Raw genomic sequence first — 19289 nt, 5'->3', positions numbered from 1 at the left:
ATGCTAACAGCTGAGACAAAAATACTATTGCTCTCATTTTTGCTTGTGAAATGAAAGTTATCTCTATGTATCAACACTGTGCTGTTTACAATTGGTTTTTTAAATAATGGAAACTTGAAAAGACTTCATCACAAGGCAGTGTCAGTAACTGTGGGGAGAGCTTTTATCTGTAAGACTTGCAATCTCTGTTACAATAGAAGCCTCCTAATTTCAGATTATTCTTTGTCCAGTGACACATTCCAAAAGGGAAACACATTTGTTTGGATATAAACAATAAAGAATGGTGCATGGAGAGTGGTATATCCCTATGGACATTTTCTCACAGGACTGTAGTTCTGCACCAAATCTCTTAAGAACTGTGTCACTGCTGTAGTTCAGGAGATAACAACAACCATTAAAACTGAAGTATTGCCATCTATTGTTAGGTTGTTGTTCCTGTTTTGAACTGTTATAGCCTTTTAATACCATAAATGGTTTCTTTTCTTTCAACCTTTCTTCTGTTTTACTGTCTAAATATTAAACTAAGAAGCGTATCTTGAGATGGATGAGTCCCAGTCATGGCACTTCCAATATTTGTGAAAACGCATTTGTTAGTCCAACATTTTCATTTCTCTCCCACCGAGTTTTTTTTTAATTGCTTTATTCCCTCTCCCCCACCAATGTAGAAAAGTAAATGTTATTATCCATGCTTATTGCTTGTAAATAACCTATTGTAAAGACTTGTAAAGAATCATCATCATCTTCATTCCTTTTTGCAGATATTTCAGATTTTTGCTTCAGTTGTTTGTTGCTGTTGACCTTGCTCTTTTTGCAAATGTTTTTTAGACAGTCAAACCTCAACTGAATTTCTCAGCAGGGATTCACTTGTTCATTTTTATAGCTTGTATTAAATGTGAGACTCCTAATTCTTACTGTTTCTGTTGTTCCTATAGCAACTAGATAGGGGGAGATGCAGCAGCATCACTTTGCTTCCCAGCTGGTGTTTGTGTTCTCAGGAAGGGGGGAGAGTATGAGGAAAACAGAGTGTTAATTAGGATGTAACTGGTTGAAAAGTATACTACTTGTTGAGTTGTCCCACCCTTTACTCTAGAGGAGTTAATTAATAATTTTAAGCAGGGCTTCTCAAACTTTCTTTATTAAAATTCTGTCCTCTTGGATAGAGACATGATTTACTCTTAAGTATGTGTCAGCTTTTGGTCTTTAGCTGCTTGGTTCTTGATGGTTCCTTCCACCTGAAACCCTGTTTTCTTCACCACATGGATAGCAGTAGGATTTTTGTTAGGGACTAGACTGGTGCTTCTGACTTACATGTAGCCTGAACATACATGAAGTGTGGGGCTTTTTAATTCCTGATTTTAATCTGATTTTTGCAGCTGTCCAGTAACTATAGTGTACTAAAATGTAGTTTTATTGTCGACTAAGTGACTATCTTGGAGTAAAATGTTTTGATATTTAAATGGTACATTTTCAGAAATTACTAAGAACTAAGGTAGAACTAACACGTTCTACCTTCTCCAAGAAGCAGAGATTGTTTGAATTCCCCTTTAGTAGTCCTTTCTCTTACCTCATGATGGAAACCTTCATTACATAGTTTCCTGAGGATCTCTGATGCCAGATTAATCCCTCTGAAGTAAACCAGTCTTTCGTCCATACCTGAGCACCTAAAGTTCTGCTGCTCTGCCTTGGTGCCGCTTGTTTAGCCAAGCACTGCTGCTCTGTGGGGGTTGTGTTACTCTCAACGTGGTATGTGCATTGTGGAGACTCTGGGGCGAGTTTTACAGTATTCAAGCCATTATTATATAAAACAACCACAAAATATGTGACTATGTTTTAAGCTCCTCTGTGACTGTTTATTAAATAAAAATTCATAGGCACAGGAACTGGATATCATATATTGCATCTCGAAAAGGTGGGTCCCATCAGGTTTAGTGTTTAGCCTTTCCCAGCCAGAACAGCTCTGATTAGCAAGAGGAACTCAGGAAGTGCTGGTTAGTAGATAACCAAGTGGTAAAATTGCTCATGTGGGAAATAAGAAGTCGAGATACATGCTTCTTGTTATTTAAGGAACAGGGTGGAACCAAGACTTCTCACCTTGCAGGAAGGTGCCACGATGCAAGATGTTACTGAGACAGTGGGGATCCTGCAGGTGTCAGGTTGCCATCCATGAAATGCCTGCTGTCTTCACACCGGTGGTGGTGCCTCAGGAGAAGCACTTGCTGTTTTGGAAATAAGTCTTTAATTGTTTCCCATTTTATTCCTTCTCTGTTTCCCCTGCCCCTGACTCTCTCAGAAGGGTTCACAAGAGCTAATGAACATGACATCTGCAAATTTATAAATCAGTTTGTTTCTCTGCTGGCTGCCTGAGCGGGGTTCTGATCCTTGGTGGATTACATATTAGGACAGATTTAAATCAGAACAACATCTCTTCAAAACATTCTGGCTTAAAAAATACATAAATGGACAAGTCTCTTGCTTCCATAGACTCTAAGCTAGTGTATCCCCTGTATTCATGGGTGCACTAAGGTGGTCTCCTAGGGCTTGGGGGAGTCTGAGGCTGAGGGAGCTGGGGCTATTCAGTCTCAAGAAGAGAAGGCTTGTGGGATCTTATCAATGTGTATATGTGCCTGATAAGTGTGAATAAAGAAAACTGAGCCAGACTCCTTGCAGTGCTATCCAGTGGTAAAACAGGAGGCAGTAGATGTAAATATAGTGTATCGATAAACCTTTTTTACTGTGAGAGTGGTCAAACACTGGAGGCTTCAGAGACAGGCTGTGAAGTCTCCATCCATGGAGGTTAAACCCAACTGGGCTCAGGCCTGAGCAATCTGCTGTAGTTAATCCTGCTTTGAGACTTTATGCTCTCCAGAGGTCCTTTCCAACCTGAACTATTCTGTGAATATTGTGGATTATGTCAGCAGATAAAATAGTTGGGAGTTTTTTTCTCTGAAGAAATTGCTGCTTGGAGAATATTGTATTGTCACAGATAAAATATGGCTCTTGTGAGATTCTTTTTGAGAATCCTGTTGTTTCTGCTTAGATTTTAATTTTTATCTTTGTACATCTCCTGCAGTTATAATGTTTATTTCTTACAACTGTAATTCTTTTATTAGAAAAAACTTGACTTATAAATCAGTGTAGTGGCTACATTTTTATCAGCTTTCTTCATTTGACAAATAAATGCATTTTTATAGTGCTTAAAATCCAATCCTGAATGTAAAGGTCAGTTGAAGTATTTTTGATTCATAGAATCATTAAGGTTGGAAAACCCCTCTAAGATCAAGTCCAACCATTAACCTCACACCACCATGTGTACCACTAATCCATGCCCTCAAGTGCCACATCCTCATGTTTTTTGAACACTTCCAGGGATGGTGATTCTACCAGTTTCTTGGGCATCCTGTTCCAGTGCCTGTTGCTGTAGCTTTCCAGCCACTTTTCCCCAGGCTGCAGCACTGCATGGGATTGTTGTGACCCAAGGTCAGGACCCAACACTTTGCCTTGTTGAACCTCATACAATTGGCTTTGGAGCATCAATCCAGTAAACTCATACTCAATTCTGAATCAAAGTTGCTAGGTAAAAGTTTAGGAAGAATTTCATCAAGGAAACTGGAGTTTTGCTCTCTTGGTTAGGACAATTGTAGCCATATGATTTCTAACAAAGGTAAAATGTAGTGTCAACTTGGCATACTTCTCTTGCTGCCTGGTTACTGAATATGCAGAAAGTGATTATTCTGTTCTCTGGAATATTCAATTCAGGGTAATACATAAACGTACAACCAGCATTTGACAATTGCCTTGAGGTGTTGATTTTATTATCATTAAATATTAGCTAAGAGCAAGCATCGTCTTTCTCTTTCCTGGATTTGCTGGCGAGTGTTTGCTCAAGGTCAATTGAAATCACTCTTGTGTTTCCAAGAAGGGAGTGCATATTCTCTCTTGAATGATTCCAGATACATGTTGGGGAATGAAAAGTCAGGGATGGTGTTGAGAATTAGAAATTAAAAAAGGGGGAATAAAAGATGCATTTAGAAAGAGAGGCAGTGGTTGGAGCCAGGGAAGAAACAATGTCTAGCACTGGGTGTGGGGTGGGAAAAACCAGCTTCCTGGGGAAAGGGGAAAGAATAGGTGAAGTAGGGTGCTTTTGTTTGTTTGTTTGCTTGCTTTTTAAAAAAAGCTAAATATGTGTAATTTGGAGCCAAATTAGTAACTCTAGTTTGAGTGTCTCATTTCAGGTGAATAGTGGCAAGGAACTGAGAATTCAAGTGAGATTCTGACACTGGTTTTCTGGACATCTCTTGCAGATTCTTGAACAAATCCTGCTTGAGCAGACCCCTCTGTAGGCATTAAGGATTTAAATATAATTATTGTTTGGATGAACATTCTAAAAATTCTGCTTTGAAGCTTTGTTATGCATGTCTTCATTCAAATCTCTTAATGTTTTCAATCTTGTTTACTTTTTTTACAGCTGTGAACACAATAGGGCAAAAGCTTCCAAGGAATGACTGTTGATGTCTGAGGGAACCTAGATCCTAATTGCAGAACAATTGCTGTGATGTCATGTGCAGATTTTATGTGGTGTTCACAAACAGCTGGTTGCAAACAAATAGATTGCAAAAAATGCCTATAAAGGTTTTGTTCTCCTTGTAAAGCTGCTGTCTGCACTGTCAAAAGCTTTTGGGATGTAGCTGTGTGTGTATACTCCTGTTTCCAGTGAATTCTCATAGCATGAAATCAACTTTGTGGAAAAAAAAGTGCTTTTGCCCATGCAATTTTTATCATTCATACACTAAAAACAAGCACAGCTCTAAAAATGTAGTTATATTGGATGATAACAAAAATGACTCTCACCTATCCATTTGCATACCAAGATTTGGCATCACTGTAAATAAGTTACACCAGCAAAAGTGGGTCTTACCAGATTATTTATGTGTAGCATAAAAGTTAGCCTGATATAAAACTTCCCTGTAGAAGAAAATCTGTGAGTATAATCATTCTAGTAACAATGGAAATGCACATTTAGTTAAAGATGGCATTTCTTACTGTGAAATGTCAAAGTATATTTCTGTTTTCTAATTGTGAAATTGGTAAATAGAGATAAAAACTAAATGTCAGCAACATAAAGGTATGGTAATTTTAGACTTTTAAGGATATTTCTAGAAATGTTTTCATTATAAAATAAATGTATGTAATTTTATTATTCTTAAAAATAATCAACAGAGGCTGGTCAGCTAAAAATTCTACTTTTGTTTTCCAGAAACCAGCAAACATTCTGGTAATGGGTGAAGGTCCTGAAAGAGGAAGAGTTAAAATAGGTAAACATTTTGAGAAAATTTAATTGTGCAGCTAAGGGTTTAATATTAAAAAAAAAAGACTTCTTCAGTGTAAGATAGAAACAGATCTTCAGTATTCTTTGAGTATATGTATCTACAACTGCTAGCTCAATTTTGAATCTCATTCACTGAGTTTACAGACTTAAGAAATTCCAAGTATATTATTAGACATTTCTAAGCTTGCCAAGGTTATTTGATGATATATAAAAACATCTGTATGAAACAAAAAAGTAATAATTACAGAGATCAGTGCTGATGGCCAAGGTTCTTTTGACTTCTACTATGATTAGTTAGCATAAGTTAGCATTGTTACTTATAAATTGTGCTTTTTAAAAATTTTTAATATAAATAACATTACTGCACATGTTTGTAGAGATCCAAAGGTTTGCGACACAAAAGTTATTTGGTGTCAAGATGAGTAACACATGTAGCTGTGATGGTCTTTATCCAAAATCTAATTACCTTCTCAGTTTTAGTGATGTGGGTATTACCTTTTTTAAATAAAGCATGTGGCAATACTCAAGTTTGTGTAAAATAAAAGTTTCAGATTTGAATTGGGTTTAAAATGTGTGGGTTTGACAGTACACCAAATTTTGTGCTTTCCATCTAGCATTTCTTACTGTTACTTACAAGGCTCATTCTAAAGAGAATTTTTGAATTCTATAGAATGAATGCTTAGTTTTAAAATACATCTCTGTAACAGCACATGCTGACTGACTCTGAACCTCATTCCTCCAAGTCAAGTAGGAGGCACGCCTTGAAAAGTAGTGCAAAACAATCTACACTGCAGTCATTTTGGTTTTGCACTTTGGGTAAATATACAGCGGCCACAAGGACTCACAGTTTTGTAAGCATCTATAAAAATAAAGGAGAAAATGTACATTAGAGACCTACTACTCAACTTCAGTTAACCAAGTTTCTGTTACAGTTTTAAAAAATGAACAGGCATCTGTGTTATGTAAAGTTTTACAATACCATGATGAAAAAACACCAGATGTTATCCTTCATAGTCTTAGGAATGAAGTAAATGGCATTTAGCCTTAGATAAATTTGGTCCAGTATTGTTGCAAGTAGTTTTTGTTTTGTTAGAAACTTTGATTTTTAATTTTTAATGTTTTTGAGCTATTGTTGTAATTGTTTTTTGACAATACTGTTAAATTCTGATTTATTTGTATTAAAATTTAAATACTCTTCTCATTTTTTCTCCCCATTCTCCAGCTGATATGGGTTTTGCAAGATTGTTTAACTCGCCTTTGAAGCCATTGGCAGACTTGGATCCAGTTGTGGTGACATTCTGGTACAGAGCTCCAGAGCTGTTACTTGGGGCCAGACATTACACAAAGGCCATTGGTAAGTTGTCCTGTAAGAAAGACGTTTGCCTGCAAGTTCTGTAAGGATAGTAGCCTTACAAGAGATATGATGATCAGCTGACCAGCTAGTTTTGGGGTTTTGTCCCTGAAGTAGTAGCAGATGATCCCATCCATAAAAGATTAATCAAGATTAAAACTTTTTGAAGATGGTGCTTTTATTTTTCAATATAACCTAGACATTTAAAGTATGTTGTTTGTTTTGTTTTGTTTTTAAAACAAAAATATCCTTTGAATTGGTTTATATGTTTTCTTAATATAGGCTTAGAATCTTGTAATGTTGTAAACCTTCAAAAGGGAAACAGCTATGGCAGTCTTGTCGGGTGTTACATGTCTAGATGCTTCTATGAAATGTGTGGCTTGATAAGCAGAGGGCTGGTCTCCTGTGCTGTGCATAATGTGCACGTTGTTTACTCCTGATGATTTATGAAGCTTCACGTTCAGGAAATGCTGGTAGCCAGGCTGTTTGTCCCCTGCTAAGTTCCAGAAGCACAATCAGCCTGGGTGCCCAGCTGTTTGGAGAATTAGAGCATTGAGGTGCATGGGAGGTATCCTGGCTGCATGGTTGGGTTATATATTGAACTGCAAAGGAAAGAGTGACCCTCTGTTAATAGTGTTAAATCGTTCCTATGAATACAGAGGTGGCTTTCTTGGCAGGCATTTTTCTGTTGCAGAAGTCTTTGGAGATGCTTTGTGGGCCTTTTTTCAGAGAGTTACAGAATACTGTGTCATACTGGCATCTCAGTTTGAGTGTTCCCTTGGGTGGACCAACACTTCTAAGGCTCACAGTGTGTTGTTTTTTTTTTTCCCCAAGTAACTCCTGTTTATTCAACTACCATATACAGGGAAACGTTTGGAGAATGAATGAACTGACACCTGACTTTTTTGATGTAGACTTGTACTTTTCATTTCTTTACTCCTTTCCACTTCCATTTGGACTCCTCCAGTGCAGGAGTTTATTTTGTGTACTCTAGAACTCTGCAGCAGAAGCTGAAGTATCAGAAGTGGGGGAAATCTGATCCATTTCAAAACCAAAAACCTGGTCCAAAGAAAAATACTAATTGCAGACAGATTCAGTCAGGTCAAAAGGGACCTTAGGAGGTTTCTTGTTCATCCTCCTGCCCAAAGCAGTGCCCATTATGAATTCTGCCTGGTCTGTTGAGGGGTTTGGCCAGCTACATCTTGAAAACCTCTAACAACAAAGATTTTACACCCTCTCTGGTTAACCTGTTCCACTGCAAAATCACCCTCCTAGTAAAGAATTTTTTCTTTATACCTAGTTACAATTTCTTGGTTTGGTTTATGCCAATAATCTCTCACTCTCCTGTCGTATGCCGTTGTAAGAGCCTGGCTCCGTCATCTTGGTCACCTCTGTGTAGGTACTGGGGGATGCTCATAGATTCCTCTTCAGTCTGAACAAGCCCATGTCCCTCAGTATCCTCTCCCAGAGCTGGCTCTCCAGCCTCTGACCATGCTGGTTACCTCTGCTCCTTGGCCTTCGTTACTCCACTGTTTTATGGTTGTTACAGCCAAGGCTGCCATTGATTATCATATCCCCAACCAGTTCTTCCTTCTTCCTCAGTAGCAGACCTGAGGAATGACACATATAGTTTGCCCCCAAGTCCTCTAGAAATCTTTTCAGCATCCCTGAAGTAACCATGTTTGTGTTCTGTTTGTTCTCCTGATGCCCCATGGTCTCTTCACCTCCTCCCACAGCTCCTTTTGCTGGTGTCCCAGTGCCCCAAGCAGGGTGTATCTCCCAATGTGAGGCCAGTGTCACCCTGCAGACTGACTCCTGCATGGCAGCACTCTCCCTCTGGAGTTCTGCCTCAACTGAGACAGAGGTATCCCAGGGTATCTGCTCCAGTGGGAGCTGGGGATGGAGCTTTGTAATGCCCCGTCCCCTGCATGGTTCTGGCACAATCTCGTGGTGGCAGAAGCAGACTCTTAGAGCCTGCTTCACATCTGCCACCATGCAGACTGGGCTGCTAGCTACTTAGTCTCTGTTTGCAGAAGTGTTTTAAAGAAAATACCAACCGGATTGCCTCAAACACCTGTAAATTAGATGCTTAAATTGCCCTATGTTCATAGTGGAAAACACTGATGCAGATGGACCAGATTACTGACTGACCTGTGTGTGTGGTATGGGGAAGTTACCTCAACTGACAGCTACCTGGTTTTGATAGATAGCATATTGTTTAGAGATTTGGGTGAGTGATATGTATCATTATCTCAGGGTATCTCTTTGAAGGATGAATTAGTATAATGCTGTTGTTTGTTTAATTATGTCATAAATAACTTGGTTCTTGCCCTAAGGGATCTCTAGTCTATACTAAAACACAGGCAAGAAGTTCTTATGAAACTTTAGAGGACAATGGTACTTTGGAGAGATCTGGTTTTGCTAGTAGTTTATTATTTCTGAGGCTTTTATTTCTTGTATCACACCAGTGAGTCACCCAGGAGGGGTGTGAATGGTTACATAGTACCTGGCATGCAGTGGGAGTGCTGAGGGGCACTCAAAACAGTTTGGGCAGCAAGATAAAAAATACGGAAATGAGAACAAGGAAAGTTACAAGTTGAGATTTGTAGGCTGATTGAAGGATTAGAGGAGCATGTGATTGAAGAGAAGGGAAAAGAAAAAAGGTACATGGAGCTGATATATATGCAGTTTTAAGGCAGAGGGAACAAGAGAGTAACAAAATGACAGCGGTGATGTTCATGCAGTTTATTGAGTCCAGACTTGTGTTTTGCTTCAAGCACTATGTGCACTTAAAAAAAGGCCATTTTCATGAGCTAAGCATGCTAGTGAGAGTTTAATTCAAATGCTAATGTTTTTGGCAGATGATGCAACTTTTAAAACTTTCTCTTAAATCTCTGTGCAAGAAATACAATTTTAAGATCTCTTAATATTACATAATTCTCAGGAAGTCTAATGTATTGCTTTTAGTAATAACTCAAAAATCAAGATTCTCACATAATTGCTCTTGAGTTGGAAACAATAATTTAGAAGAAAGGTGATTAGATATAGCAAATTATAAAAAAAAAAAGACAGGTTATTGAGTATAGCTACTTGTTTTCCATAGCTATTTTCCCATGTCTTTTAGATAATATATTACTTTTATTGATTAGTAAATACACATAAGGCTAAAAGCAGAGTTTTCTCTTTCAGTTTTTTCATAGTGAGAAATATTTTTGTTTGAATTTACTAGGAAATCATTGTCATCAGTTCTCTTCTACAACGTCCTCAACATTGTCCAACAGCCGCTACATGATTCAGATGTTTGCTTAGGTTTTTACTGACTTTATCTTGTTTTTACTTTATTTTAAATGCATTTTTTATATTCTACATGTAATACTCTCTTCCTTATCTTTGTTTCACATATAATGTAATTATTAGCAGTGTATTCAAAATATCCTGGGCACTGTCTACTATAGTTTCCACTTTATTCTTGTAATAAAGCCTTCAGGTGTGCTTGCTTGCATGTAAATAATTCTCATACAAGATCAGACTGAAATTAGAATTTGACTTTTGACTTGTTCAGGATTTTTGGTTTTGATTTCTGGACCTGATCTTAGTTACATTTTGTGGGTTTAACTTTGAGGGAAAATTGGAGTGAATACAGTCTGTTTAGAAAGTGCTATATATTACACAAAACAATACTTAAGCATATTTCATTATTTTAGGGGTGATTTTTCAGTGACATTTTTTGTTTATTTAGTTTGTCTCTTCCTATGAATGAAATATTCTACTTTTAATTTATTTCCTTGCAGAACAGGTAGTTGTTCATCATATATTTGACATCATGTTTTAAAGAGATGTAGGAATCGGGAATATAGTATTGCTGAAGAACAGAAATAGCTTTTGCTTTCTGCATGTTAAAAGGATAGTAAAAAGCCCATGTTAGGGTTTCATGGAGAGTATTATTTCGTTTCCTGAACTGTGAATGTTTATAATGTAAGCCCTACTTGTTAATAAAGTTTCACATGTAATATCTGCTCCTATAGTTATGAGTAATTAACTTACCAGATGAATGCAAATTGGGAAAATGGTGTTGTAGAAGCCAAAGTTCACTCTCTTTTCCATTACCACAATTTAATCTGTACTAAATTCACTATGGCAGGTCAAGGTTTTCTAGATTTTCAGCATCATAATTCAAAAATAGAATCTGTTTCTATTTCTATTCTATAGAATCTGTGTTCATTATAATACTTTAGCAAAGATGTAAAACCTGCAAATAAAAGTAACTTGAACAAGCTTCAGGTGAAACCAAGTAACTGCAAAAATGTAAATTGCTTGCCATCATGGAAACTTTAATAAAATTACTGAACGACCAGAAAATCCAGGACAACGGAAAATGTCTTTGTGCTCAAAATACTAAAGAAACAAGGTTGAAGTAAGGTGACAACGGAAAATGTCTTTGTGCTCAAAATACTAAAGAAACAAGGTTGAAGTAAGGTACAGTGCAAGATACAGTGCTCCTTTCTTGCATGGGCAAAGACTTCTGCACTTTAATCTTAAGGAAACCAAAGGAAATGATTGTGGTAAAATGAAGGAAAAGTTAAGCTGACTTTGAGCTTGAAAGGAGACATTAATCAGTTGGGTTTTTTTACTCTGGGAACATCAGATTAGAAAAGAATGTTTTAGTAGGTAAAGCAAGTAGAAGAACTCTTTCATCATAGGTTTTTAAGAAAGCATGTGGCAGTCTCTAGTATGATTCATTCTGGGGCATCTTGTAGCATATCAAGGTAATAACATAATTATGACTTGTTTTTATCAAGCTGCAGCTTGTATAGTTATCAGTGCTATCAAACAAGTATGTTATCTTACCTCTCCTTACCACTTGCCTTAATTTAAAGCAATAGCATATTTGATAAATGGCATTAGGTGACTTAGAATATTTCAGATGGTTTGGATTTTGTTGACAAAAAGTGATCATTCAACCACCCATTAAGCAAGGCTAAAACACTGTCATGAACCAAAAAAGGGTAGGCTTGTTTATTGTGAAAAAATAAGTCTGGAAACCTGAGAAATCTCTATTTCTTAGTTACCTTTTTGCACTTGTCTAAATTATAAGTCAGCAGAAATGTCAGAAATGGCTGTGTGGTAACTGCATTTACCAGCCCAAATGAGAGTTAGGTATAGAGAAACTGTAATTCAAAGCCTGGGTAGTGCACTGTCACCTCATTCTATTTCCAGACTACCATGTAGTTATGGAAACTGGAAATGTGTGAAAGGTATAAGCAGATATCAAAATGCCATTGAAAGCACATGTCACAGGAAAATATTTGGTGTATCAGAATGAATGAATTTATAATGAATGCTAGGATCTGTCAGAGTTTCAGCAACTCTGTTTGCCCTCATGCAGGAAAAAAAGAGAGGGAAATGTCTAGGGTGTATTATGTTGGATTTAGGAAGGAAGTATGTCCATATGTGTTCCATATTGCTTATGCAGTGAGTCCCGCACATGCCGAGTGCATCAGATGTCCTTACTGTGCGTGCACAGATTGTTGGTGTGCTGGCCAGGCTGTGGGCCTCTGGATATCTTGGACTGATGCCTGAAATTCTTTTGGTCTCATGTTCTGGGAGGGTTGGGAGGAAAAAAAATAAGACCCATCTGGAAAATCTGGTAAATGAGAAATTACGGGTGGGACCAACCAGACGACTGAAAACTCTTCAGGAGAAATGTACAGGGGAGGTTCCCACCTGTTGTCTGTGGAGTCACAGGAGCAGGGGGACAGTTCTTAAAGATCCATGAGAAATAATTGAGAAGGACAAATCCATAGTCAGCATTTGACTGCTGCACAGGAATCCACATTCTTGTTTGTGAGAGGTTGTGATTTGAGGATGGGGTTGTGGAAAAACTAGAAAAATAAATCAGAGAGGCTTGAAAATACTCATTTATGCATGCTGAAAAGAAAAGCTCAGGCTACACCAAGAAGGGAGCCTTGTTCATGCCCTGGGAAATGTTATACAACATGAGGAGTAATTGGATTCAGATGATATTTTGTGGTAAGCTTGTTTTGGCATGTGGTAAACTTTCTTAATTTTGATTATCAAAGTTGTCCTTACACTTTTTCTGAGAGGCAAAATATTTTAATACCAAGGATTAATTGCTGCTCTCTTATCTAGTTATTGCAGATACTGGATGATTTACTGCTGTTTTTTCTTCTTGCTCTCTAAAATAGGAAAATATGTCTAGAATACTATATAAGCTTCTTTTATTAAAAAATAAAAAGCATTTTCTACACTACTACAATAATCTAAGAAATGTAAAGTTATATAAAGGATTATTAGATCACCTAATTAGAATATTTTAAAGTTATATTAGTAAGTATTTTGGGAAGCTTGGGATGCTGACAGCAACTCAAGGAGTAGAGTCTGCAGGATTGTTGCAAACTTTAACACATTAACTCTTTTGTGATCTAGTTCCTGCTTTCTTCTAACTCCTCTATTACTCTTGCTTCTCAAATATGTTATGTCCGGACGTTAGAAAGTAAAGCTGCTGGCCATTGTCAACTCTAAAGAGTCTGAGAGGTGTTGTAGTAGTTTAATAGTCAGAAGAATGAGAACAGTGCTGTGAGTCTGACCTGTCTCTGCTGGTGTAAAACCAATGGAGGTACTTTAAAGCCGGCCAGACTGAGTTTCATTTCTTAGGACAGTAAGCTGGGTCTCAAAAGACTTGACTTTAAATACTGATTCAGTCCCAAGTGTTGTGTGTAGTTGGCCACATTTCATTTATTCCATCCCAAGTGTTGTTTCATTATCTATAAAATGGGGACGCTGCTTAATGGTATTGTCCTGGATATGGAGGCTGGTGGGCCTGTGGTACAAAGGCCAAAGAGAATCCAGTGGTGAGACATCCCTAGTACCAGAGATTCCTCCCCAGGTTAGGGTGACAGAAAAGGCTTCCCCCAGGATGCTGTGCTTTGGTATGTTAATATACCCCAGTTCTGCTTCCCTGGTTGGCTGTTGGCCTCCCTGCCCCTTGTTACCTTATATATCCCACACGCTAGAAAGTTCTCCACTCCAGGTTCCCCCCATTGGCTCTTGCCCCTCACCACCCCCCCAGAGTTTTCCCATTGGCTCCCATTCCCCAGTCCCACCTTTGTACCGGCCCCGTGCCCTCGGATCATTGGTCTGTGATGATTGCCCGCTCCCGTATTTAAACCTGGACCCTCCAATGTTCTTTGTCTTCATCCCTGGAACCCTACAGGAGCATGGCTGCATTAAACACCTCCCGTGGAACCTCATACAAAGATCCTTCCTGTTCTGTGTCATCGACCCGTTTTCTGGAGCTATCCGTGTGTGTGTGCGTGCGCGTGTGTGTGAGTGTGTGCTGGTCCTGCCAAGCGGCTTCGCTAAGGAGATGCTTTTAGGAGGGTTGCGGCACCTCACCATCCGGCACCGCCAATCCACGGACAGCGACACTGGAGATAAAGTCAGTTAAGGATAATGGGGTGCTCCAGTACAAGTATGCTGTAAATTGTTTTTGTTAACTCAATGAATGGATTATTTGTCTGAGGACCTGGGATGTCACTTAGCATCTGGAATTAACTTGAGAAATACACACATTCTGGACAATAAAAACAAAAAAGGAAAGAAAAGGAGAACAAAACCACTAAATCTTCAATCACAACTACAATCTGCTAATTGTCCTGATTTGGATTGCTTGGTAAATTAACGTGTAAGCTTCCACATGTGGTCACCCAATACTTCTTGTATTCTCATGACTCTCTCCCCTTGCAACACTTACAAAGGGAAGTACTGGATGCTTTTGCCGTTTTGTTTGGTATTTTGGCACATATGCTGTTGCATTGACTTGGCTGTACATGGCTTATTTTAGAGCAGGAAAAAGAATATAAAAGTACTCAGAAGGCAGAATATCCTCTATAGCAATAGCTGTGATAAAAACCCACTTTTGAGCAAGAAGTGCCTTCAAAAATCTGTCTACGCTTAGTCCCATGTAGATCAAGAGTTGTCAATGATTTGTGGGCCAAAAATCCTCCCCACTGGTCATAGTTTCAGTTCCGTGTCTTTTTTCCTTCTAATTGTTTTTCCCTCCAAGTATCAACTTTGTGTTCTTCCAAACTGTTAATAACCATGGGGCCTCATACTTCCCTAGGATCTCACTGACTTCGCCCTTTACCAGACAGATGAGCTTTGCAGCAGCAGCATTGATTCTCTAATCTTCCTGAGCAACCTATGCCATGAACTCAGTTTAAAAAAAGATTTAGGTTTTTTAAAGAAATATTACTTAGGGAAGTAAGACAGGAGTTTTCCTTGTGAAAGCTGGTTCCATAAACATTTTACCCTCATTATACTGTGCAGTAATAAAGGCTTTTAATGTGCGCTTTTTGCTACCAAATCTGAAAAGTTGGCTCATAAGAGTTGATTTTGGCTGAAAACCAAGTGCTTGCTATCCTAACAAGATGCATACTTCTGGTGCAGAGGAGTTGTTTTAGCTGATCCATCAGTTTGATCCTCAGGTATAATTACTTCAGCAATATCAACTGAAACTTTCAACATTACAGCACTGATCAAGTAGAATGACTGGTTTTCAGGACAGGTGTGATTGCTTCATAAGTTGACTTCTTGTCAATAACTGTGACTGACAGCAGAATTATTCCTCACGCTGGTTTATTTCATGTATTATCCAATGGAGTTGCCTATAATTACGTTGGAGTTGTTGTCAGTGCCTTACTAGAAATAACTGTAGGACTGAAAACCTCAGTAACAGAAACGTTAAGATACTGTAAAGTAAAACACTCTGTTTGGAAGGACAAAGAAGCTTCTCCAATGGTACTGTCTGGGAGGCAAGGTTTGTTCATGTGCATTCCTCTCCATTGACTGAAATAAAGTAGGCATCAAAAGCTTTAATAACTTCTAGAAAAGACTGTCATGGCTTGTGAATTGGAACTGTCCAAGAAAGTATTCTTCACAGATGTTCCTTATCACAACTCAATCTACCAGATAGCAGGGCTTTAGCTGACCTTAAGTTAGTTCTGAAGGTGTTGACATATTGGACCTATTAAAAAGTTGTAATAGCTAAGGACACAAGCCAAGTGAGAGCACACAACAGATAACAAAGTCACTGTTCCTCTTTAGTTAGCATGGAGTTTACCTGCACAGAGCTCCACTGTGTACAAAAAAAGCTGGTTTATTAAAATATTTTGCATTTAATTAGAAAAAAAATTATATTCCCCTTTCAAAGAGTATGTACCGCTTTCTTATTTGCTGTTGTCAGTAGTTTTTTCATATGATTTTATGAAATGCAGAGCTGTGCGTATTTCCTGAAAAGCTTTGTAAATACTGTTTTACCAAACAGTGTCTAATCTTGCCTGTTCTTAATTCTGTCATCATTATAGGAGGAAATAGTAACAATTTCTGTATTAGACCTGCCTAATACTTTGCAGTATAAGAGAGACTCGTGACCTTTGCAATAAGAAGTTTTCATACTTCCTTTACTTGATGCAGTTGTTTGATATTTGGTAGGGGCAAGTAGCCCTGAAATGACAAAGCTGCCTTTTGTCACCCATTCCTCAGACTTTTGAAGAGTTGTCACTGAAAGGCCATTTTTCTTTTTAGCCTTGTTTCCATGAAAAGCTTGAGAGCTTGCCCGGGTACCTCTTGGACCCTAAGCATGGCTGTTGCTGAAACAAAAGTAGCAGTATGTTCTTTGCTGAATCTTGGAGGTACTGGAGTTGTCATAATGTTCCTCTGCCATCTCCAACAATCTAAAGATTTAGGATTAGGGAAAAAGCAAGGCTGTAACACACTTTCCCTGCCAGAACTAAGCGCTTGTCCCACTGACCTAATTCCTTGCCCTGAAGTGACACCACCTGAGGCTGGAGCAGCCCCAGGTTCTGGAAGAACTGAAAGAAGAGGAGGAAGAAGATGGAACTGTCAGTCTATTCTGCATTCATGCAACCATCACTCCATGCTCCCAAGGAAGTTAGCTGCTCTACTGCTAGCTAATGTAATAGATGATCTGTAGTTTATACAGCAGTAGTCTTGAAGACACAAGTGAGGAGTTAAAGAATTGCTGATGAAAATGTGGTATGTGTAGGATTTGGGGCTGATGTGGGGAGAGAAGAGTATTTGAAAAGAAAATACACTGAAAATCTTTGCAAAAGCAATATAATGTTGGTGAAGGTTTTGTTCTCAAGGTGCTGATGCTGGCAAAAGTCGAATCCTTGTGCTCTGTGGTACAATTGTTGGTAAGATTTCAGCCTTGATGATTCCTGTCTTCAGGAATCTGCACATGTTAAATACAAGGTTTCATGCAGAACCATAAACCTGGAATTTCCAAATTCTTGGATGTGAAGTTCTGTAAACTAAGGATTAAGTTCTTTAACAGGATTTCGCCGTTTGAAATCATATTTTTGCTGCATGAAAGGACTACCTAGGGCCTCTGGATTTGTTGCCACTCCCTGTACTAAATCTATTGTATCTGTGTTGTCAAGCTTAGCACAGTAATTTAAGTCTAATGTTGCAAGCTAGATAATGTATCTAATGCATAGCAGAAGTCTGAAATCATATAATCCAGGATCTTCATTTAATGATACACTGAGGAGTAGAAATGTAAGTGGGAAAATAAAATATTTTGACAACCTAGAAATACCTCTGTTAAGAGAGAATAATGAAAGCCTGGCCCATTAAAACACTGCAGAAAATGACGATTTAAGTGAACTCAGAATTTCAGTCAAGATGCTTTAAAATTTTTAGGGTTGTATTAATTGAAATTAATTAAATTGTTAGTGCAAACATGAGAAGAAGGCAGCTTAATTTAAGGGTCTAGGATAAAGGCATACAGGTAAAAAGAAAAGTAAGGATAATGGATTTCATTACTTATTCAAGTTAGTATGGTTTTGCAGTTAAGAGTTTTGAATTATCTTGATGTTACATCATGGCACAGAAGATGATGTGCTTTTGAAATAAAACATTGTTCTTAGATACATGGTTGGCTGGCTGTGAACATACCTCAGATTAGTGTGAGGTGTTGTTTCTGTCTGCAGCAAAGTCATCTTCATGGCTTTACAGTGTAAGCTATTCTTCAGTCAAGGTCTGTTGAGATGCTGTTTGTTAAAAATTGGTCAACATTGCCCAGCATCAAAGAGTGATGGCAAATTTTTGACCCTTAACCCACTGACACGATTTTTTTGCTTCCCCTTGAAAAGCCTGTCACATGTAAATGTTTGACTCCATTTTCCATTCTCCATAGAAGGTGTCAAATTTAAAAGGCTACTAACCACTTCCTCAACCTTCTGTTTTGCTGACTACAGTTTAAATGAAGCACATAAAAATTGGGAGCTTCATGTATGAGTGGGAAGGTCTTTCCCTTGTGTATATGTGTGATAACAGAACATATATAACAGGCATGTTCTGTTCACCTTACCAGACCAAAGAAATCCTTCTTTAAAGATATATTATTTAGATCTCATTTAGTGTTAAAACCAGCATAAAAATTAATAAACTCTTTTTCTGTAGTATCTCTGTGCTCCTAGACTCTTGTGTATAAAGATTCCAAGTATGTCCAGAATGTGCTGTTGTGCTCAGCATCAGATGGGACATTTTTTAATAGAGGTTATACCTTTTCATTAGACCACTCAATGGTTACTTGAAAAAAATTAAAAACATTTGCCTGTACAGCCCCTTTTCAGATTTCCAGTCTGTTGGTGTGCTTGATGTCCTTGCCTTGATTGGAAAGTTTTGGAGGATCTTAAGTAAATGCTGTAGTTCTTAGAGATGACCTGAAAGGCCTTGTTTGGGCTAAGGCCTTGCTAACTAGCTTTTGGGTACCCTGGTTGTTGCATTAGCCCTTGGCAGGTGCAGGGAAGCTGTATTCTGCTGTCTGTCCTTCTGCTCTTCACTGCCTTTACCAGCATTCACATGTGTCCAAGAGTCTAGACTTTGTGTTCAAAACAACCACAGGAAAAAGCAGTTTGGTTGAGTACTGATGCTATTGTGCTAAACCTCACTAATGATGAATTGCTCAGATTGATTGCACCTAAATAGGTGTTTTCCAAGTCTTTACTTACTTTCTTTAAGAGAATTTTATTAAAGAATTCTATGACACTAAGAGACTGTTTATTTATTTTCTTGGATATAGTTAAGAATTACGATATATTGAATCTTGGGTTCTGTCCTGTGTTCAGTGAAAAGTTTTGGTTAATATGCATGGGAAAAGATGTTTCCTTTTAAGAGTCAAGGATATTGCTTAATAAATTGTCTTATTGTCTTAAGTGGTCATACTATTCTTAAATAATGTTTCCAAGATACTGGAACAAATACAGACATGAGATTATTGTGCCACAGAAATGAAAGAATACAAGAGCATTTGTCTGCTTAATCAGCCCTATCGTTGAAACACCATCCCTTTGTTCTTGCTTCTTGGCTACAGTGCTAAAGTAGAGCAGGACACACAGGATTTTCTCAGCTGACCTATAAAGCTATTAGAGCCCCAGGTTTTAAAACTGGGACATAGACAGCCATAGAAATATTTTAATGATCTTTTAGTAATTTGTATGGGAAGTGTGTTTACCAATCACAAGTGTCCATCCGTAAAAGGCTATTTTTTTTTTCTTTTTTTAA

The 19289-nt window shown here is 38.0% G+C and overlaps 1 protein-coding gene across 3 annotated transcripts in view; it reads left to right on the top strand.

The window, feature by feature from the left end:
* The window catches only part of CDK19 (cyclin dependent kinase 19), a 128510-nt gene that overhangs the window by 82152 nt on the left and 27069 nt on the right, over window positions 1-19289 (top strand). For all 3 annotated transcript variants that reach the window (XM_048296912.1, XM_048296911.1, XM_048296913.1), the window contains 2 exons: window positions 5255-5312; window positions 6549-6680. In XM_048296912.1, coding sequence (XP_048152869.1) covers window positions 5255-5312; window positions 6549-6680 — 190 coding nt within the window. The remainder of the gene's footprint in view (window positions 1-5254; window positions 5313-6548; window positions 6681-19289) is intronic.

The sequence above is a fragment of the Corvus hawaiiensis genome, chromosome 3 (assembly GCF_020740725.1).
Source record: "Corvus hawaiiensis isolate bCorHaw1 chromosome 3, bCorHaw1.pri.cur, whole genome shotgun sequence".
NCBI lineage: Eukaryota > Metazoa > Chordata > Aves > Passeriformes > Corvidae > Corvus > Corvus hawaiiensis.
The sequence above is the reverse complement of the archived record's forward strand: the minus strand, read 5'-3'. Positions and strand labels throughout refer to the sequence as shown.